We start from the raw sequence: 19,338 nt of genomic DNA, 5'->3' as shown, positions 1-19,338 counted from the left end.
GTTTGATGTTTCAGGGACCACAGCTGACCAAGATGAAGAGTTTTGTCCTTCTCCCCATGCGAGACCTTCGATTATTGTCCCTGCTGCTAGGCGGAAGAGATTAGCCCGCAAGCCACGTGTAGTTTCGCGAGCATCTGATATGGATTTGGCCGGTGACGATCCTGTTAATGATGGAGGTAGCATCTACCTTATAGACCAGCCTCTTGATCATTCAGAACTTTGACTCACGCCTTTCCATCTCTATACAGGAGAGAGCGAGATGAGTCCTAATCCTGTTTTTCACGATTCTGCATCTTCTGGTGAGCCCGACTCACCGCACCAGGTAGAAGGGCCTGCAGAAGCTGGCGACATTAGGGAGACCGTCAATGTAGGACCCAGTTCGATGAATCCAGGTACATCTACCATTAACAATACACAAAGGAGTTGAATGATCTGGAATTTGTGCATTCCCTAATTGTCTCTATACTTCTTGCTCTTTTAGATAATTTGTAGGAGGCAAACGTGGATCTTGGGAATAGAGAGGCTGACGCACCCATAAGAGGTAACTCATTTCTATTGGTCGCAGTCTTTTTATTCTCCTTTCGTACTTATATTCTCTTGTGTCAGATTTCTCGACTGATGATTTTGACGAGGAGGGCTTGCTTGTGGACACTCCTATGCTCCACTTTATGTATGGTTCTCCTCAGATTGATGATCAGTTGCCTGGAGATGTATTTCCTGAGTCTACGCTCCCTAAGAATCCCGAGGATGGTTTTTCTGAAGGTACGTAGCTCTTCTCAAGTTAATTATAGGACCAGTTAATTTTGACTAATGCAACTATAATATGATGTATCTGAGAATTCTATTTTATATTTGACAGGAGCTTTTGTCGAGACTGATCCTGTCGAGCCGGCTGTGGGACCAACTACACCAGTTGATACACCCTCAGCCGTTACACCTCCACCACCCCCAGTGACTCAAGAGGAAGAAGGTATAAATTGAGCTACTGAGAAATGTTATTTATTTCTTCGTCAAGGCTTTTGACGGATTTTTCTTTTTTTTGTGTAGGGCTTTCTTCTCGACTTCACGTCCTTGTGAAGGAGTTATTATCAGACAGTGACCCAGAGAAGATTGTCATCTGCATAGAGATCCGTTCCTTCTTCTCCTTTGTGAATGCTATGATTGGCAAACTCTTCCACAGCGGGCTTTCTCTTCACCAGTTTAAGCCATTCCTTGATCTCAAGATAAATTCAATAAAGGATGCAGGGTACCCGGATTTGGCGAAGGCTATTGTTAATGATCTTGACTACCTAAGGCGTGAGCTTCAGGCATTTTGTGAGCTCCGGGATGCAGGTACCTCGTCATTCATCACTGCCGAGCTGGATACTCGCTTACAGACATAGCGCGATACTAGGTTTCTTGCTGAGTTCGACATTCAGGTGCAGCGGGATCGAGTGGACCGAGTTGAGGCCCACCTTGCTGCTAGATCATCCTCACTCACCGAGCTTGACTCTTCCATTGCTTCTTGCGAGACCCAGATAGACCAGCTCCGAAGAGAGCTCCGTGAGAAAGAGGAGACTTTGAGTATTCTTCAGATGACGAAGATACAGGATCAGCAAGCCCACACTGCTTTATCTGAGGAGTTGAAATCTTTGAAGCAGAAGCTGACCGAGACGGAGGAGGTTGCTGCGAAGACTTTAGCTACCAACGAGGAGTCCATCAGAGCTGAGCTGAGGCAAGCTTATGATGAGAAGCTTTCTAAGCTTAATCAGCAGATTTTTGGCCATGTTCTTGATGTATGATTTCATTTGCTGAATGTTTTGACTTTTGATCCCGTTAGTGGAACTGGTTTTTGTCTTTATCTTTATTATGATTCCTCATTCCGTTTGAAATGATTGACCATAATACTTTTTAGGATTTTTGGTAAACCCTCAGCCATCAACGGATTTGATTAGCTTTTACCGACTACCGTTTGAGTCGGGCTAGCATGCGGATTGTCTAAATCCGTTCCGCATGTCACGTTGTGCTAAGAGAGTAAATTCTCTGAGACTTTGTGCTATGATATTGAATACATAGACTTCGCCATTGTTACGGGAATAGGCTACCCGGCGACACGTGTTAGACGTTGACTTATCCCTACTTAGGCTTCGGGATAAAATACCCCAGACTGGTATTCTGGTGTCTTTTTCAATCGGTAAAAGACTAAACCGGCGACGCGTGTTAGGCATCGGCATATCCTTTCTTAGGATTCAGGATGAAATTCCCCATGCGTGTAAGGCATGGATTTTGGTGTTATTAATAACAACCTACCACAATGTTGAATATGTGGGCGGGTGTTCTTTTTAACGGTTAAGAACTAACCGGCAGCGCGGGTTAAGCGCAGACTTATCCTTGCTTAGGTTTCAGGATAGAATACCCCAGAATCGAACCCTGGTGTCTTTTTGTACGGAAAAAGACTAAATCCTTTCTTAGGATTCGGGATGAAATTCCCCATGCGTGTGAGGCATGGATTTTGGTGTTATTAATAACCACCTGCCACAATGTTGAATATGTGAACGGGTGTTTTTTTTTAACGGTTAAAAACTAACCGGCAGCGCGGGTTAAGCGCAGACTTATCCTTGCTTAGGTTTCAGGATAGAATACCCCAGAATTGAACTCTGGTGTCTTTTTCTACGGAAAAAGACTAAACCGGCAGCGCGTGTTAGGCGCAGACTTATCCCTGCTTAGGATTCAGGATAGAATACCCCAGAAGAATCCTGAATTCTTCGAAAAGGATTGGACTTATCCCTGCTTAGGATTCGGGATAAACTTCCTAGGATGAATCCTAGATTGATAAATTTTGGAAAAGATCAGTGCGGGAAAGGAAGAATTTTATATTCTATTTCCCGGTCTTCTTTTGGGGTGAAGGCGAACCCGGAAAACCAGGAAGGAAGAATTTTATATTCTATTCCCTGACTCTGGAAAGGAAGAATTTTATATTCTATTTCCAGCGCAAAAGAAACTAGAAGTGAGATCTCCACTCCGAGAATCTGGAAAATCTAGAGAAACCTACCTTTTATAGGATTGGTTATCTAAAGATGAGAAATAGGTTCTTCGTTTATCGAAGTGGAATTCCAACTTCGGTTATAACCATGAGAAGGTTTAACCAAAGAGAAAAGAAAGGAAGTTCTTTCGTTTATCGAAAGGGGACTCCGAACTGAAAGTGGACCTCTTGTTCATGGAAAGAATCAAGAGGGCCAGAAAAACATTTTTGGTGGACTCATTGTCAATTGAAATTGATTAGTGAGGGATTTTGGTGGTGAAAATGATTTTGGGTTATCCTCTAGAATATTAAGTGTAATATTCTTCAAGGAACTTCTCGGTAAACGAGTTATCCTGAATGTACTAGGGATAGTACTTTTTCAGGAACTTCCCATTTATTGGCATTAATTGCCTGGCGCCCTCTTGAGTAATCAGGCGATATGCGCCGTTTGAATAGACTGTGTCTATTACAAACGGTCCTTCCCATTTGGGTTCGAATTTACCTTTCTTCTTGGAGGTGAGAATTATTGGTCGGCGAGCAGCGAGGACCAGATCTCCTTCCTTGAAGCTTCTCTGTCGGACTCTTTTGTTAAAAGCCCTTGACATCCTGGCTTGGTAAAACTCGATGTGTTGTTGAGCCTCCAAACGCTTTTCATCCAGCCTCTCGAGCTCTTCGAGACGCTTCTGATGTTGTTCCTCCGTCGTCATCTCCGTTGCGAGGGCGATCCGAAGGGACGGAATCTGAATTTCCAGCGGTAGCACAGCTTCACATCCGTATACCAGCGAATACGGGGTAGCTCCCGTAGGCGTGCGTATGGTGGTGCGATAAGCCCAGAGTGCTTGTCGGTATATGACATGATGCTTGATGAAATTGATGACGTTGTTCGTCTTCACTTCTCTAAGTGGAATTGCTTCAGCCCACTTTGAGAAGTAATCTGTGATTGCGAGGATGAATCGATCACCTTTGACTGAAGGGGGAAAAATAGGACCAACAATGTCCATACCCCATGTCTCGAACGACCAAGACGTGGTTGACGTGTGCAACTACTCTGGCGGCTGATGCATATAATTTGCATGTATCTGACAAGCGTGGCATTCTCGTGCATGTTCGATTGCATCTCGAACCATCGTTGGCCAGAAATATCCCATTCTCCTGATGCGATCATATAGTTTGGGACCGAAGAACTTCTTCTGCTTCTTTGTTCGAAAGGCATCGGAGTAATAAACCATCGTACCCTCTACGGTATAACGTATGGGTCTCGGCATTATAGAAGAATCTTGGTGCTCTTCGGCGGATTGATTCTCTTTCTTTTACATCCTCGGGTAAAATACCATATTGGACGTAGTCAATGATGGGAAAACGCCAATCTCGGGACTCAGACCCAATTCAAGTTGAGTTCACCTCCTTAGCGTTTATGTCTCTATCATCTTCCTCTTCAGTATCCATATCGCATATGGGTATGCAGAGTTGATGCGTCCTTACTGTAACTAACAGCTCTGTTTTGGGAGGCTGCGCAAGTAAAACCGCTAGTGCTGCCAGTGCATCCGCATAAGCGTTCTGGAGACGAGGGATGTATTCAATGTAGAATTCTTCAAAAGAATCTGCCATTTTGATGGCTTCCTGGTGGTACGGGATCAGGTCTTGGTTCCTGACTTCATACTCTCCACGGACTTGGTTGACTATCAACTGAGAATCCCCAAAGGCTTCGAGATATTCGACCCCCAGCTCCTTAGCAAAACTGAGTCCAATGAGAAGCGCGTTGTACTCGGCTACGTTATTGGAGCACGGACTAGTCAACGAATAAGCTCGAGGCATCACATGTTTCCCCGGGGAGATTAGGACAACCCCAACCCCGGAGGAAACTGTAGAACCTCCCGGGGTTATTACCCTATTAACTGCTCTCGAAGCACCATCGAAATATAATTGTCATACTTATTGGTGCGACGTAGTGTTAACCTCGTGAGTTTCATCTGGCAAATCATCATATACTTCTGCCGTATCTGTGGTCGGGTTTGCCGCCAAAAGATCGCAAATCGCTTGTCCTTTGATCGACTTCTGTTGTTTGAAGTGCAAATCATATTGGGACAAGAGAAGAGCCCATTTCGTTAACCGCCAATTCATAGAGGTCGGTTGCGTCATAAACACCCGTACTGGGTTAACATTGGAAATGACGTAAATCGTCTGTCCAACCAAGTAATGCCGCATCTTTTGCATTGCGAATACCAATGCGAGGCATTCTTTCTCAATCATCGGATATCGAGACTCGGCGCCTATCAAGGTCCGACTTAGGTAATAAACTGCCTGTTCGTGACCGTTATTGTCGTCTTGTGCTAGTAAAGCACTTATCGAGTGGTTCATCACCTTGATGTAAATCAAGAACGGTTTACCCGATTTCGGTGCAACAAGAACATGAGGATTCGCCAGATACGTTTTGATATCTTCGAATGCTTTTTGGCAGGCGTCGTCCCAAATGAATGACACCCCTTTCTTGTTTAACTTAAAAAATAGTTGGCACTTCCCAGAAAGGTTTGAGATGAACCGCCGGATGTAAGCCAGCCGCCCTTGCAATCCTCTGAGCTCTCTTAGATTTCTAGGAGGTTGCAGTTCGTGTATTGCCTTCACTTTGTCAGGATCGATATGTATACCTTTAGTGGTGACGATGAATCCAAGGAATTTTCCGCTGGACATCCTAAGGAAGGATTTAGTAGGGTTCATCTTCAACTGATGACTCTTCATGAGATCGAACATTGTCTTCAAGTCCTTGATGTGATCTTCTTTGTTGTGGCTTTTTACAACCAAATCATCAACGTAGCACTCAACTGTTTTCCTGAGATGTTCTTGGAAAATCTTAATCATCAACGTAGCACTCAACTGTTTTCCTGAGATGTTCTTGGAAAATCTTAGTCATTGCTCGCTGATACGTGGCGCCTGCATTCTTTAGTCCGAAAGGCATCACGGTGTAGCGAAAGACACCGAGGGGCGTTCTGAACGCTGTATGCTTCTCGTCATCTGGGTGCATCTTGATTTGGTTATATCCTGAAAACCCATCCATGAAAGACATTCTCTCAAATCCGCATGTATTGTCGATAATGACATCCGTGATCGGGAGAGGAAAGTCGTCTTTTGGACATGCCGTATTCAGGTCCCTGAAGTCAATGCAAATCCTGATTTTACCGTTCTTCTTCATGACTGGAACGATACGATTCGATCAACTTTTTAACCTCTGCCTCAATGGCTTCCATAATCTGCGGACGAAACCGTCTTTGCTGTTGCTTGACAGGTTTGGCATCCGGCTTGGTATCGAGACGGTGCATTGCCACATTGGGGTCAAGCCCTGGCATATCCTCGTAATTCCAAGCGAAGACGTCAATATACTCCCTAATGAGAGCAATTAACTCCTCCTTCTCATTTGAGGGAAGACTATCGCTGATGAATATCGGCTTTGGGTTGGCCTCGTCGCCCATGTTAACTTGGATTATTTTATCCTCAGTGGGGGGTTCCCTCTGTTCGAACCTATCACCAGAACCTGTCATCATACTGCATATTCAGATGATGAACCCACGGGTCTTCCCATGTTGGCATTTGATCATCGTCCTCCATTGTAGATGGATCAGCTGTAGCCATATTTACCATTAATGCTTTGAATGCTTCCCCTAGACTCGTGTCGGAACCCCCAGCTGAAGAATCAGAAGAGTATCCGTTCTTAGTTTTGTTAGCAATTTGATCAATAATTTGCCAACCACATTCATCATCAGATGAGGAAACATAGCCTAAGCCTCGCCCGTATTTATAATGATCCTCGGGTTTCCCTTTTGGTACATATACCGCTTTGGCTGGAGTACGAGGACCTCGATCGAAGTATAGACCTTCTCCGAGTGTGAAATCGTACCCCTGCTTTTCCATGAGCTTGCGCGCTTCTGGACTATACCTAGATAAATGCCGACCAGGTTTGTCATCATCTTCATCTTCGCTTAGGAAATGATCTGGTAGTGGAGAGCTTTTTCCTTTACCGTAAATTACTTCTTTTGCACTTCCTATCTTGTTCGGGATGATCATGGTTGTTCCAAAAGAGTGCTGGAGGCGTTCCTTTGTTACATAGGATGACCGAAGCGGCATATACAAATCGGTATTATTGTACAATTGTGTTATCACATCATCAAGAGACAGGGAGTACTCTAAATCATTGTTTATTTCATTAGTGGCAAGTTGCCAGTTACAACTGCCATCTGACGATTGATCATCGTCAAGATTGATTACAAAGGGTACAATGTCATTTAAAACAAAACCACCATCGTAATCGAATCCGGCTTCAGAATCAGCTTCTTCTCCGCTGTCTGTGCCCTGGAAATAATTCTCAAACCCTTTAAATGGTTGTTTATCCGCGACCACCGTCCTGACCCTTCCATCAGTGTCGACCTATTTCAGACACTGATATAGGGTGGAGGGAACTATAACATTACTATAGATCCAAAGCCGACCCAGTAGTAAGTTATATGATGTCTCAGCATCAATCACATAACACGTGACTTCCGTCTTCAAATCACCCATTTGGTACTTTATCCGGATCTTTCCCAAAGGCCTTGACCCGATGGTGTTGAATCCATAAATGACCGTGCCCGTAGACGCCAATTTGCTGACTGGAATGCCAAGGCTGTGCATAAGGCGAAGCGGCATAATACTCACAGCGGAACCTGGATCCACTTGGATTCGGTTGACTTCGCTGGAGCCAATGTATCCGATGAAGTATAGCGGTCGATCGTGGTTCGAATTCTTCATCTGCATGTCCTCTTTGGTGAAAGTAATGCAGGGAAGGTTCTTAGTCGCTATATTGCAATGTTGACTCAGCAGTTCCGGTTCTTCAGGTACTGGCTTGACTTGAGTCAGAAATACCTCTGAGTTGGCCAAAGCTTCTTGCAAGGCCTCCCTGGTTTCCTTGGACAGCCGCAGCAATTCATACAGCGTTATTCGTGCTGGAATATTGGCTAGTTGAGCCATTATATCAAAGACTTGCGGAGTCTTCGAGCTTTCCGGTTTGTCTCTCCCAATCGGGCGACTGAAACGAGACTGCTTCGGATTCTGCACCTCCTGGGGATTTTTCTCTTTCGGTTTATTCACCGGCTGTCGTCGAGCCTCTTCGCCCGGTGTAGAACTTGTAATCACCCCTCATCTCCGTGAGAGTTTTAGCTGGTCCCCGTTTACTCACCCCCTGCTCACTAGGTGGTGGATAGTTGTAGTGATATTCATTTCCGCTTCGGGTTGCAAAAACTTCTTGTTCTTCTTCAGAGAGCGGGAAAGCTAGGATTCTTTCGTTATCTTCTCCTGGGATAGCAGAGACTCCGCAGCAAGACTTTCCTTTCCCTTTGGACTTCTTCTTGAATGACGATCCGGCCCATTGTTCATCTTCAATCAGGTCGGGGTGAACCCAGAGGATTTCGCCGTTTGGGGCTGTGTGTGGCACAAGCCCTTTTTGGCGTTGTCCATGTGGGTCATCATTCACTGTCTTCATTCCCACCTTGGTGACGCGTTTCGGTTCAAACCACGCTGTGGGCACTGATCCAAAGCTGATTGAAACCGCGTTTGCTCCAACATTCTTGGATGGCTTCGGGGTTATGACGCCTACATCAATTAGCGCCTGGATCTTGTCTTTGAGATGGTAGCATGACTTCGTAGGGTGATGGACCGCTCTATGGTATGCACAATACTTCGGATCCGTCACTTTGCTAGCCCCTTCTTGATCCACGATCGCTGGCAGCTGGATTTTGTTATTCTCCAACAGGTACTTAAAGATGCCAGGAACTTCGTCATCTTTGAAGGAATACACTTTAGGAAACCTCGGCTCCGAAGACTTCTGCTTCTGAGGCCGTTGTTGCCCTAGCCCCTTCTTGATCCACGATCGCTGGCAGCTGGATTTTGTTATTCTCCAACAGGTACTTAAAGATGCCAGGAACTTCGTCATCTTTGAAGGAATACACTTTAGGAAACCTCGGCTCCGAAGATTTCTGCTTCTGAGGCCGTTGTTGCCATTGCCCCTGAGATTGTTGTGGCACTTGTTGCTGCAGCTGTTGCTGAGGTTGCAATTAAAAGGTTTGATTAGCATCAACTGCATTAGCATGTGCCTTACCTTTCCCCCTTGGGTTGAAATTCTGTGCTGGAGCATTTGTCGCCTGTTGGCCTCTCTCCGCCTTCTTTCTTCTGATGAATCGCTCGGCCTGCTCTCCTCGGACCTTCAGATCCTTCCATGTCTTGGACGGTGCTGTCCCCATTACTTCCAACACGTCCAGATTGAACTTCGCCGGATATGGGATCGATTCCCATTCTCTTGGGTATGGACAAGGAATGCCTGTTTTCTTCATTTCTTGAGCGGAAATCAACGTGTTGATTTTGCTCTCGAGATTTTTAATCTTCAAGTTTTCACCTGTGTTTTTGCTAGCATTCTCGTTACCACCCCCTGCATTGACGGGAGGATTATTAGTGTTACGAGCTTCATTCGTATCCTCGTCCTCCTGATGAACTTGGTTGCGACGACTTGGTTCGCCTTGCTGGTTCGTCAGTGCTTGAATTTGTTGCTCATGCACTTCTCTCATATTCTGCATGGCCATCTGCATTTCGAACCTGAAGGTATCCTGTTGTTTAGCCAAGGCGTCTTCAAGCATCTTGGCCACCTGCTCCGCACTTATCATAAATGCCTCGCGGGGTTGTCCCTCGCTGGATACCGTATTATCTGATGCGACTGCGGAGCCGGTATCAGATTCTTCATCTTCTGAAGGGAGTCTTGTCCGAACCCTACCATAGGTTGCTCGCTTGATGGTTCCGGACTGCAGATGGGTTCTAGGCCGGGATGCTTTCAGAATTGATTCGATATTGTCTCGCGCCGATGTCCCTCTGCTGGTCATGTTGGTGGTGACCCTCGGAAATTCTCCATCTTCAACCACCGTTCTTCTCCGTCGAAAACGTCTAGGCTTTGTTTTCGGCATTTCAGTACTGAGCCTTTCGAACACCGAAACTCGTTCGGGGACCGCCTTGATGCAGCTGTATTCAGACAATACTGTCCGAATGAGTTTGGAACAGGGGCATTGAGTTTCCTGTTCTCGGGGACTCCTTTTCCTGGTTTTATTCGTACCCCCAGCACGATAGTACAACTCATCTGCTTGACGATCGGAGTAACCTATCGTGTGTTGGCACGACTTCTCAGGTATACCATTATCGTCATCAGGTGATAATATTTCCTTCTGAGGGCGAACTACCTTCTTTGGGCTTGCCTTTTTGGGCGTGAGTTCTCGACGGGCTCCTGGACTTCAATGCGCAAGTTGGTGCGCGTAGCTGCCCTAGTCTCTTTGTCATGTTGGAGGTGACGGCGACCCCCAGCATGTTGCGTCGTCTAGGGCTTCTTCATCGGGCCTAAACGATCTCGAACAGGAGCTTTGCCTCTCTCGTCGGGAATCGGACCGAGGCGCTCCAAAACTGGCTTCTTCCTTCGAGATGACTCTACATGATCTCCCGTAGAAGCTATTGGGATTACCGGCGACTTTGGTTGGTTCACCGGAGGTTGAACTTTGGTTGGAGGCTGCTTCGGCCTCCACACTTGGCGGGTTGATGGCGGCTTCTTGACCACTCTTTCTTTCTTTAATTCCTCGGCCTTCTGCACGAGGATTTTTGCCTGTGCAAGCAATGCGCGGCGTTTGTGAATTCGCTCTTCGAGTGTCGAACGGTTCCGTTTGACCCGGATCCATTCGTTCGTCGGCAGCTTAGAGGAACCGCCATTCTTCAGTTGTTGAGGCTGTTTGCCTCTCCTATTCTTCAAATCCGCGTTGTAGCGGACTCCATCTGTAGACTCCATTGCCTTAGCGAGTTGCCGCGCGAGGCGTTGACATCGCCTCTGGCGGGCTCTCTTTGAGAGAGTCACAACGCCCTCAATAGTAGAGGCGTCGGCAAGAATAGGTTTGACCTCGTCGGAGGTCGGTGGAACTTTACCCGACGCAACTTTGGCGTCAGCCGGGGTGAGAGCTTCGTTGGCGTTTTGAACTTCTTCGAACCAACGGGCTTTTCTCCTGGAGGAGAGCTTCTTGGACTTGCGGGGGGAGGTTGATCCGGACGAGGACGAAAGGTACTCCTCGAACTTGGCTTGGTCGAATTCATACTCGACCTCCTCCACAACCGGAATTGAGATCCGCGGCTGCGACGTGACAATCTCGGCAGCGAGATCGGCGGCTCCCACTGTGGTCGCCAGATTGTTCGCGGAAAAAATCGTTTGAATTCATTGTTATCTCAAGTAATTGCTTTTTTATTACAAAAGATCCGGTCTTTTTTAGATCCGGTTACAACGAAATCAAAGAAAATAAAAAAGATTACAACTTTCTCCTTTAGAACAAATCGCGAGCTCCTGTTTTGCGGTCGCTCGCTTGTGTAGGTTCTTTGCCAACGCCGGGGTTAATCCGTGGACCACCGCGCGATCTAGATCCGGTCGGATCTACACGATTCGACGGGTATTATTTCGCGAAGGAAATAATAGCTGGGGGGGGGATTAGTTCACCAAGGAAATAATCGCCCTTAGTTCTCGGGATCAAAGACCAAGCTTTGATCCGGAGTGTGATCTCGTGTAGATCTCAGATCTGATCTTTACCTCTCTCGAACTCCTGCCTTTTGTGACGTGGACGCTCGCCGAGAATCAGATCTGAATCTTCAAGTCTTCAAGTCTTCAAAACTCTGAGCTCAATCTTCAATTCGGCAGAGTTTCGACTCTCAAAGTTCCAACCTTTTCAAATGAACAAAGGGGAGCCTATTTATCCGTTTTATCCGTGATTCGGTTGTGCGGTTGATTTGTCTGGACTCAATTTGTTGACCTGATTTGGCAGTAAATCTGATTCCTGATTTGGCAGTAAATCTACTTCTGAGTTCGAGTCCGAAACCAATCTTGATTCGGTCGTGATTCATTCGAGTCCGCTCTTGTTTGGATGACTCGTTGACTCCCCGAACCATTGGCTTGATTCCGCACGCGAATGGATGTATTCCGTTGTTTGCGTGCGATTCATCAACCTCGTCGCCTCGTTGGTTCGTCGGTTTGTGCCGAGCTATGCCAAGCGGACTTATAGCAATTACTGCCTACATTCGAATTCATGCGTCTTTTTTATCTCATAGTAATTGATTTTTTTATACAAAAGATCCGTCTTTTTAGACCGGTTACAATGAAATCAAAGAAAATAAAAAGATTACACTTTCTTCCTTTAGAACAAATCGCGAGCTTCCTGTTTTTACGGGGTCGCTCGCTTGTGTGGCGTTTCTTTTGCAACGCCGGTGTTTAATCCGTGGACCACCGCTGCGATTAATCCGGGTCGGAGCTACACGATTTCGACGGGTATTTTATTTCGCGAAAGAAATAATAGCCGGGGCTGTCTGGATAGTTCACCAAGCGGAAAATAATCGCCCTTAGTTCTCTGGATCAAAGGCCAAGCTTTTGATGCCGGCAGAGTGTGATCTCGTGTAAGATTCAGATCTGATCTTACCTCTCTCGCAACTTCCTCGCTTTGTGACCTGTGGACGTCTCTCGCCGAGAATCAAGATCTTGAATCTTCAAGTCCCTCAAGTCTTCAAAACTCTGAGCTTCAATCTTCAATTCGCAGAGTAACGGCTCTCAAAGTCACCCTTACAAATCGAACAAGTGGGGGCCTATTTACTAGGCTCTTCTGAACTGCTGCCGCGCACAGATCTGGGTCGGCCCCTATGGTGGCCGGCACTGGGCCAACCACCCATGGGTGGCTCGGCTTTGGCCGAGCCCCCCTTAGGCGTTGGGTTTCGTCGTCGTCGTTTTTCCGTTGTTTCCATTTTTCGGTTGACTTAGACTCTGATTTGTTGATCTGATTTGGCAGTAGATCCGATTCCTGATTTGGCAGTAAATCCACTTCTGAGTTCGAGTCCGAAACTGATCTTGATTCGATCGTGATTCGTCCGAGTCTGCCCTTGGTTGGATGACTCATTGACTCTTCGAACCCTTGGCTTGATTCTGCACGCGAATGGATGCATTCCGTTGCTCGCGTGTGATTCGTTGACCTCGTTGGCTCGTCACTCGATGGTTTGTCGAATCACCGCGCCGAGCTATACCAAGGGACTTATAAGCAATTTTACATGCCTACAGCAATGGCAGCCATCGTGCATGTACAAGAGTCTTGCTCGCATCAGGAAAAAGCATGCACCCTATCATGTGCAATATGTAAGCACGAGCATGGAACTGAAGCGTCTCCATACTGGCATCCTCTAGTATGTCACCCTAAAATGTCTGACGAAGCCACGATAGCTTCATCGCACCACTCCTCAAGTCAGGAACCTGTCCAAGAAGCCGGGCACATACCTCCGGCCAACTATGATCATTGGTGCCCGTAACTGCCGGCCTATCGATCCGGAGCCCAAGTATGATGGCCAAGTCCTGTAAAGTGATGGTGCACTCCCCTATATGCATGTGAAAGGTGTTGGTCTCTGGCCTCCACCTCTCAATCAATGCAGTGATAAGCGACCAATCAAGTCTGATATATCGAACCGTCGAACACTCCCGAAAACCGGCCTGAGAGATCAGCGCTAGAACTCTCGCATCCTCAACGACCCAAGCTAAATGGCTCTGGGAATACTCGATCATCGTGATGTCTGGTACGGGTTGCACGTCAAAAAGAATTGATTAAGTATAATGCGAAAAATTCAAGATTAGTGCCAATGCTAACTAGCATATACAAAAGATGTTTTACCTGTCCTGAGCCAATATAGTCTGAAACGTGGATCGCCTGGAGGGTCAAAACATCGGAGCATATCGGTCCCGGATCCATAATGAATATAACTGAGAATTATATTAGAAGACAATGTACAATGTGTTAGATCTTTCTGTTAAAATACTCATCTAGTTATATATAAACAACAAACGAATGCGCAACGTGAAGAAAGCAATAACTCGAAACCAAACAACTCAAGAAATTTATATAACATAGTACGAAACGATACAAATTACAATCACAAATGAGATACGGAAACAAACAACTCATAACATAGTACGAAACGATACAAATTACAATCACAAATGAGATACGGAAACAAACAACTCACGAAACCGCTACAAATTACAATCACAAATGACATACGGAAACAAACACGGAACGAAACCGCTACAAATTACAACATCAACGCCTAATCCTAACTGGACAATTATTTTTGTTATGGCCCGGTTGATCGCATATACTACACTTATTTCTCCTCCTAACTCCTTCACGACCGTCATCCATACAATTTCTAATTCGTACGGAACGAGGGCGCCCCGCCGACCTTTTATACAAAGGAGGCAATATCAGTGGCCCGTCTTGTGTCCAATATCGACTATCATATGGTGGACGAAAACACTCTTTGTATGTTTGTCGATAGTTGTAAGTAGAATACCAAGCCTCGACGAACTCATAATGTGAAATCCTCGCACCACCTTGTAGATCAGAACAAGCCGCGACAACATGTGAACAAGGAATGCATTGTAATTGCGGTACATTGCAAGTGCACGTACACGAGTGATCCACGAGCATGTTAACTTTGTAAGAGCAATTTTCTCTATGTGATATTCCCTCAATGACCTGCCATTCATTAAAACTGTATCTTACGACATGAAATGATCGAGCTTGCACAATTCGAGCCGCTAACATTTCATCATTTTTCGGTGTGAGCTCCGAGCGGATATTTTCACCAAGTTCGTGACGTCGTAGAAAGAAGTTATTAAGTTTGTAGAATGTTTTAGCAACTAGTGACTGTATTGGCATACCACGTGCTCCCCTGAGCACGCCATTAAAACTCTCTAAAGCGTTCGTAGTCATCATACAGAACCGTCTCCTGCCATCTTCACATAAAGCCCACTTATCAACATTGTGTGGTCCCAAACTAGTTTCGATCCAATCATGTGCAGCTCGGGAGATAAACTTAATCCTCTCTCGTATTTGGTCATAAACTAATTTTTTTGTTGCACAGCCGGCTTGCCAAAGAAGGTCTTGAACCTGACTGTTTCCATATTTCTTCTTGAAGTTGTCCCTAATATGTCGCAAGCAATAACGATGTGCATGTGGTGACGGTAAATGACGTTGGAGTGCTCTTGGAATTCCTTTCATCCTATCAGATATGAATGTAATCGGCCGCGTCCCCACACTAGGGATATGATACCTAATGCATGCAAAAAACCACACCTAATTCTCTGTGTTTTCAATAGCAACCACTGCAAACGCCAAAGGAAAGAAACCGCCATCCGCATCAACTCTGGTGGCAACAAGCAAAACGCATTTGTACTTGCCGTATAAGTGGGTGCCATCAATGCTAAGAAGAGGACGACAATATCGAAACCCCTCAATACATGGCCCAAATGCCCAAAATACACCGGTGAACCGCCGTTCTCCGCCATCAATAGGGTCCGAAGATACTTTGTAGATAGTCCCCGGATTTTCTCTTTTGAGTGCTTTAAGATAATGAGGTAAGATCTCATACGATTTATCCCAATCACCGAATATTTTTATCATCGCCTTCCTCCTAGCATTCCAACACTTGTGATATGATACATCCAAGTTGGTGGCTTTTTGCACTAGAAGACGAATATCTTTCGGCCTTAGATCAAAATCCTCCCTCAGATGCGGTAAAATCAATCGATATATGAAGGAAGAGGATGCATTCTTGTTATTCATCTCTAATCGAGGATTGCTACAAGTGTGGAGTCCGTTGTATGCCGTGATTTTGAATTGCCCGCCTACTCTTACACCGGAGCGTGAATTAAGCTTCCACGGACATTTCACATTGCTGTTATGGTGTCCACCAATATCTTCATCATCGCCATCTTTGCGATAGAAACAAACCGCATTATAGCTTGTAGTATTATTTCTAGTTGGCCTGAACTTCACATTTTTTGCAATGGAATATGTGCGAAGCGCATGGATCAATTTCTCCTTACTCTCGTAAAGATCTCCCCCTTCATGAATGAGAAGTCCTCGGCCTGTGTATTAACACCGATATTAGTGTCAATAGGAACACTTTCCATCACGGAGTTATCAATTCATTCATCTCCTTGTAGTTCATCGGGCGGCGGATCCTCTAATACGACATACTCATTATTAGCATAACAACCGTCGATATGTTGGTTTTCCCCGTCATCGCGATTTATCAAGGTCATTCTATTAATTTGTAATCCCTCCTCTTCATCATTATTCTCTGATTCGACACTTGCATTATCTTCTTGAATTCCCGTGTTAGTATCGAAAGCATTCGAAGTGCCCACGAACGAAGGACCACTCATGTATTGTGATTGTGTCCAACATGGTTCTTGTTGAGGAGATAAAAAGCCTACAGAATCAACTTCAGGGTCCTCCAGCATGCGGGAATACATTCCTTCCTAATTCAACGATTTGCCCAAATCCCTCTGATGTTTTTCAATGAACAATTCGATCGAACGCTTCTCATCGTGTAAGACATGAATGAGACTCATATCGTAGTCACTTGATATTTGAATGCCACTTGTTCTGTTCCCCACAACAGGATAATTGCAAACCACACTGAGGTGATACTCACGTGAATTGGTTAATGTAAGTTTGTGTAATTCATTAACCAACTCATCGAAAGTACACGATTTTGTTATGAATAACGGTCTCGTCACGCCGCCTTCATATACAGGCATATTATTTTCGAGGTAATTAATCTTCCCATCATAAGAACAGAGAATTACGATTCGATCGTTCATCGTTACCTCTGTAGAGTGAAAAATTCAAGATCAATATTACACGAAATTATTTAATTATTGATTGTTACTAATTTATACATTTTTGTAGTAATACATAATATTTAATTATTGATCGTTCATCGTTATACATATTATTAATTGATATTTTCACCTCTAAATACACAAAATTATTTTATTTTTCTTCACAAAATTCATAAATAATTCACAATTAAATTCTAAAATCTAATTCATGTCATGCATATGTAGTAACACTCTTTTCAACAATTATTGATAATTTCCCCACTAATTACACAATTGTTTTAAATTTTTTCTTCACAAATTTCATAAGTAAATACTAAAATCTAATTTTTTACATATAATCACCATGAAATACTAAGAGTATACAAAAAATTAAGAGTACAAATTTTTTAAGGAAGAATTTACCTTAAAAATGGTCGGGAGCGGTCGGGAGATCTGAGCGACGAACGAAGATCTGAGCGACGAACGGAGTCAGCGAAGGCGGCGGAAGCGGTCGGGAGCACCGGCGGTGGCGGCGGTCGGTTCAACTCCCGTGAAGTTGAGGCTGCATTTCCCAGAGAACAATTCTCTGGGAAATGTCGCCTGTAACTCCACGGGAGTTCAACTCTCGTGGAGTTTGGGCACCAACTCAACTTCACGTAGTATGTCATCAATCTTCACGGGAGTTGAACTCCCGTGAATATTTATGCACAAATTAAATTTCATGGGAGTTCAACTCCCGTGATATTAAAAAATGCACTAAACTTCACGGCAGTTGAACTCCCGTGAAGTTTCGTAAAAATATTTATAGAAACCGACCTGTTTTCAGCGCTAGGCTGAAAACAGGTCGGTTTTTACAATTTTTTTCAAAACCGGTCATTTTTTGCAAATAAAATCCTAAAGGGGATGGTTTTAAAATTTTGTCCTTAATTAAGGCTACTTTGGGACCCCAAAGTTTCACCTACTTCGAATTTGATACCCTGAAGTTCACTTTTGACCAATGGATGCCCCGAGCGGCTTTTACGCCTCGTTAGGTACACAGGAATAGAGTCAAATGAGGATGGAATGAAGGTGAGGATGAAATGGAATTGATGTGGGAATGGAATGTTCATTCTCATTCTCATGTTTGGGTGCAATTAGAGAATTAAATAAGAATATCTTTGAGAATGGTATATCTGGATTTTATTTTATTATTCTTATTCTCACTTACGTGAGAATATCAATTCCTTCATTGTGAATAGCAATTTTTTCACGTTAAGTGAGAATTGATGAGAAGTGAGAATGGCATTCCTAACATTTAAAAGCACATCATATTTAGTAAGCATGAATGAAAAGATAGAATTGTTCCCATCTACCATACGAAGCGTGGCTCTTAATTTACACCGTTTATCAACAAAGAGAACATGAAGTTACAAAATAATCCCGCCTCCACCTTAGTACTCCCCTAGGAGATGTTAGCGCAGTCTTTTAATTTCCCCGTGTCTTTTTTTTGGGTTCGCTCAAAATTATGTGTGTTTTACAATTCCTTTGAATGTTTAAATTGTTCCATCAGATGAGTGTTTTAAGATTATAGATATTTTGAGGTTACAGTTTTGGGGTTTCTTCATAATATTTTTGTTAATACTTTTGGCAAATGTTAGAATTAATATTTGTTGAATTTTGGTTTAGTTTTTTGACTGAATTGCACTTCACAATGGTGAAGGAATTGTATGTACACCATGGGGGTCATTTCAGCCAATCACCAAGACTAAAACATGTGGGAGGCAAGATAGATGTAATTACAGTGAGTTGTGTGTAAAAATTGACTTCCCGACAAGGGGTCATTTGTGTTTATAAGAATGGCTTATTACAAACTACAATCAATGTTTTACAATAGAGAAGAAGGGAATGTCCCTTGTTGTTTAAGGTGGGTTCTTCGGTAGCGGTAGGACGCCTCCCTCGGTGCTCGCGCTAAGTTTGCTTCCCTTGGACGATACGATAGACGTTGCGGTTGGAGCTTCAGTTCTCAGTAGAAGCTCGGCTCCGGTGTGATTAAGTTCGAGTCTACCCGAGCCTGGAGAGAGCTAGGGGCAATTAAGCTTCTGTAATCTTTAGCCAATGAGGGAGGCTTTAGCAAAAGCCAAGGTTCAACATTTGGATGATTAGTCGACCAAACAAGCAGCAGCCAATCAACCCCTTTCACGCTGTCTGAATGTACGTGGCTTTAAATAGGCAAGGGATGGTATGAACCATCCCTTGATTTGTGAGATTTGACCACAAGTAGACCATTCTCCCTAGCTGTGGGATGTGACCACCTAAGAGGTCCTGTCAGCCGCCCTATTCTTGTAGCCATTAGAGGCTATTTGTAGAGCAGGGAAGCCATTCTTTTTCCCTTGAAACGTGGGATATGACCACTGATGTGACTGTTCCCATACTCCAGGTGGACAGTTGACAGCGCTGGCGAGTGTCTAGCTGTCAGGTGAGCTTGGTCTGCGCAGACGAGCTGCAAGCTATCAGGCGAGCTTGGCCTTCAGGCGAGCTCGAGCCTTCAGCTGGTCCGACTCGTGCTGGCGAGTCGACTTATGCTGGCGAGTCGACTCATGATGGAGAGTTGACTTCGAGCAGAAAACTG

At 44.7% G+C, this 19,338-nt stretch overlaps 1 protein-coding gene across 1 annotated transcript; it reads right to left on the bottom strand.

Annotated features, from left to right (window-relative positions):
- On the bottom strand, positions 15,196-16,147 carry LOC109835534. Its single transcript, XM_020403505.1, has 2 exons — positions 16,102-16,147; positions 15,196-15,989 (listed from the first exon to the last, which is right to left on the bottom strand). The coding sequence occupies exons 1-2, from the start codon at positions 16,145-16,147 to the stop codon at positions 15,196-15,198; spliced, it is 840 nt and encodes a 279-aa protein (XP_020259094.1).

The sequence above is a fragment of the Asparagus officinalis genome, chromosome 3 (genome assembly GCF_001876935.1).
Source record: "Asparagus officinalis chromosome 3, Aspof.V1, whole genome shotgun sequence".
In the NCBI taxonomy this organism is placed as follows: Eukaryota; Viridiplantae; Streptophyta; class Magnoliopsida; order Asparagales; family Asparagaceae; genus Asparagus; species Asparagus officinalis.
The sequence above is the reverse complement of the archived record's forward strand: the minus strand, read 5'-3'. Positions and strand labels throughout refer to the sequence as shown.